This window comes from Aplysia californica, unplaced genomic scaffold, assembly GCF_000002075.1.
Source record: "Aplysia californica isolate F4 #8 unplaced genomic scaffold, AplCal3.0 scaffold00204, whole genome shotgun sequence".
In the NCBI taxonomy this organism is placed as follows: domain Eukaryota; kingdom Metazoa; phylum Mollusca; class Gastropoda; order Aplysiida; family Aplysiidae; genus Aplysia; species Aplysia californica.
This window is the reverse complement of record NW_004797474.1, coordinates 323,715-325,484: the sequence shown is the minus strand read 5'-3', so window position 1 is coordinate 325,484 and position 1,770 is coordinate 323,715. Positions and strand designations below refer to the sequence as shown.

The window sequence follows — 1,770 nt, the reverse complement described above, 5'->3', positions numbered from 1 at the left end:
AGATGCAAGGAATTGTCGGGGCAGTACTACTGAGACCAAAGACTAAGCACAGATCTCGGACAAGGATAGCACTTGACAAAATTAGGTCGCCTACGCCAGGAAATACTGCCTTTAATGACGCACAAATGAAACAAACGTTGCTGCCCCCTACAAAGACAGAAACAGAAATTGATCACAAAATTGCAGAAACGAAACAATGTGAAGCGTTGGTTGATTCAAGTAATAAAAGTATTCTCAACGGAGTCTCTGAAATGAAACCTTATAATGGTTCTTTTGACAAAAACGGACACAACGGAGCCAAATCAGATTACCTACCATCAGAAAATGATGAAGATCGAAAAGATGGATGTGGCAGATACTCCAGCGAGGTTCCTGGTTACTTCGATAAAGACACTGGTTCCGAATTCAGACAGAAAGACAGCGAAGTCAGTTCCTCAAGCAAAAAACCTAAGTCTCAGTTGTCCAAACTAGTAAGGCGGGTATGGATGTTACGGAAATCCATGTTAGACCTAGGCTCTCTCAAGGACCCCTTGTGTGTCGTGTCATTATCAGCGTTCGGATTAATGCACGCGGGAAAAAGTCTCTCTATTTACCTACCACCGTACGCTGAGGAGGTGGGCGTGTCCCCTACAGAGGCGTCGACCTTACTAACCATCATGGGAGCAGTGGGGATGCCGAGCCGTATTGCTGCCGGCTTTCTCGCAGATCTAAAAATCGTGAAAGCCAGCACTATCGTGGGCGTGTCCGGTCTTGTTATGGCCCTCACGATGGCTTTTACTCCCCTGTACACGAGCTATGAGACGTTGGTCGGATGTGCTGTGGTATCTGGGACGCTGTACTTCCAGTACAGCAATCTGTGCACTCTCATGTTCCTGGAGGTGGTCCCACTGGAAAGTCTCGTCAAAGTCATGGCTCTGTCCGTGCTCTTTGAGAGCGTGTCGGGCACCATCACACATCTGATTCACGGTAAACTTGACCCCCTAAGATTACATCATGCGTCCCTTTTCGTAAAAATGGCGTAAATAACGGAGTCTTACACTAAGCAATTAAAATGTCTTTTTAGCGGCCCAAAGATGTACTGTTGCTCATTTAATTTCCCCACAATTTTGTTTTTCCCCTCATTAAAAACCAGTTATGTTGCAATTGTTTCTATGCAATTTGCTATCTGGCCCCCCTACTCCCCCCACCCCCACCCCTCCTTAAAAAATAAACCCTCGTGTTGCAGCTGCTTCAAGGTACTTTGATATCTTTACTGGACTCTTACCTGTTGTGTTTGTTCTGTTCTATTGAGGCTGTTGTTGTTATTACATTCATTATCGCCGCTGCCACTGCCTTTGTTCTTGTAGTGTTGCCTCATACAGACGATATGTATACCTGCATGTATTTTTACGGTCCTGTACAGCCGACAAAAATTTCCCTTTAGGATAATAAAGTTGTATCTTATCTTATCTTATCTTACTTGTCTTATCGTATCTTATCTTATCTTATCTTATCTTATCTTATCTTATCTTATCTTATCTTATCTTATCTTTTCTTATCTTATGTATTGTGACCTCTCACTGTGTGTCGTGATGTTGTTTGACATTGAAGTTAAAGTAGAATTATTAGACCCAGATCTAGATCTAGTTCTTTCTCAAAAGCATTAGACTTTGAATGACGCTATAACAATACAATACAGCGCAACGCAACGCATGGCAACGCAATACAATACAACACGATACAATACAATAGGATAATAATGTTAATATATACATGTTTACATATTATATG

The 1,770-nt window shown here is 42.3% G+C and overlaps 1 protein-coding gene across 1 annotated transcript; it reads left to right on the top strand.

Annotated features, from left to right (window-relative positions):
- The first annotated feature begins 251 nt into the window (after positions 1–251).
- LOC101850174 (monocarboxylate transporter 12) lies at positions 252–1,022 on the top strand. Its single transcript, XM_005099173.1, has one exon. It carries the CDS (start codon positions 252–254, stop codon positions 1,020–1,022), a length of 771 nt encoding a protein of 256 aa, XP_005099230.1.
- The last annotated feature ends 748 nt before the right edge of the window (positions 1,023–1,770 follow it).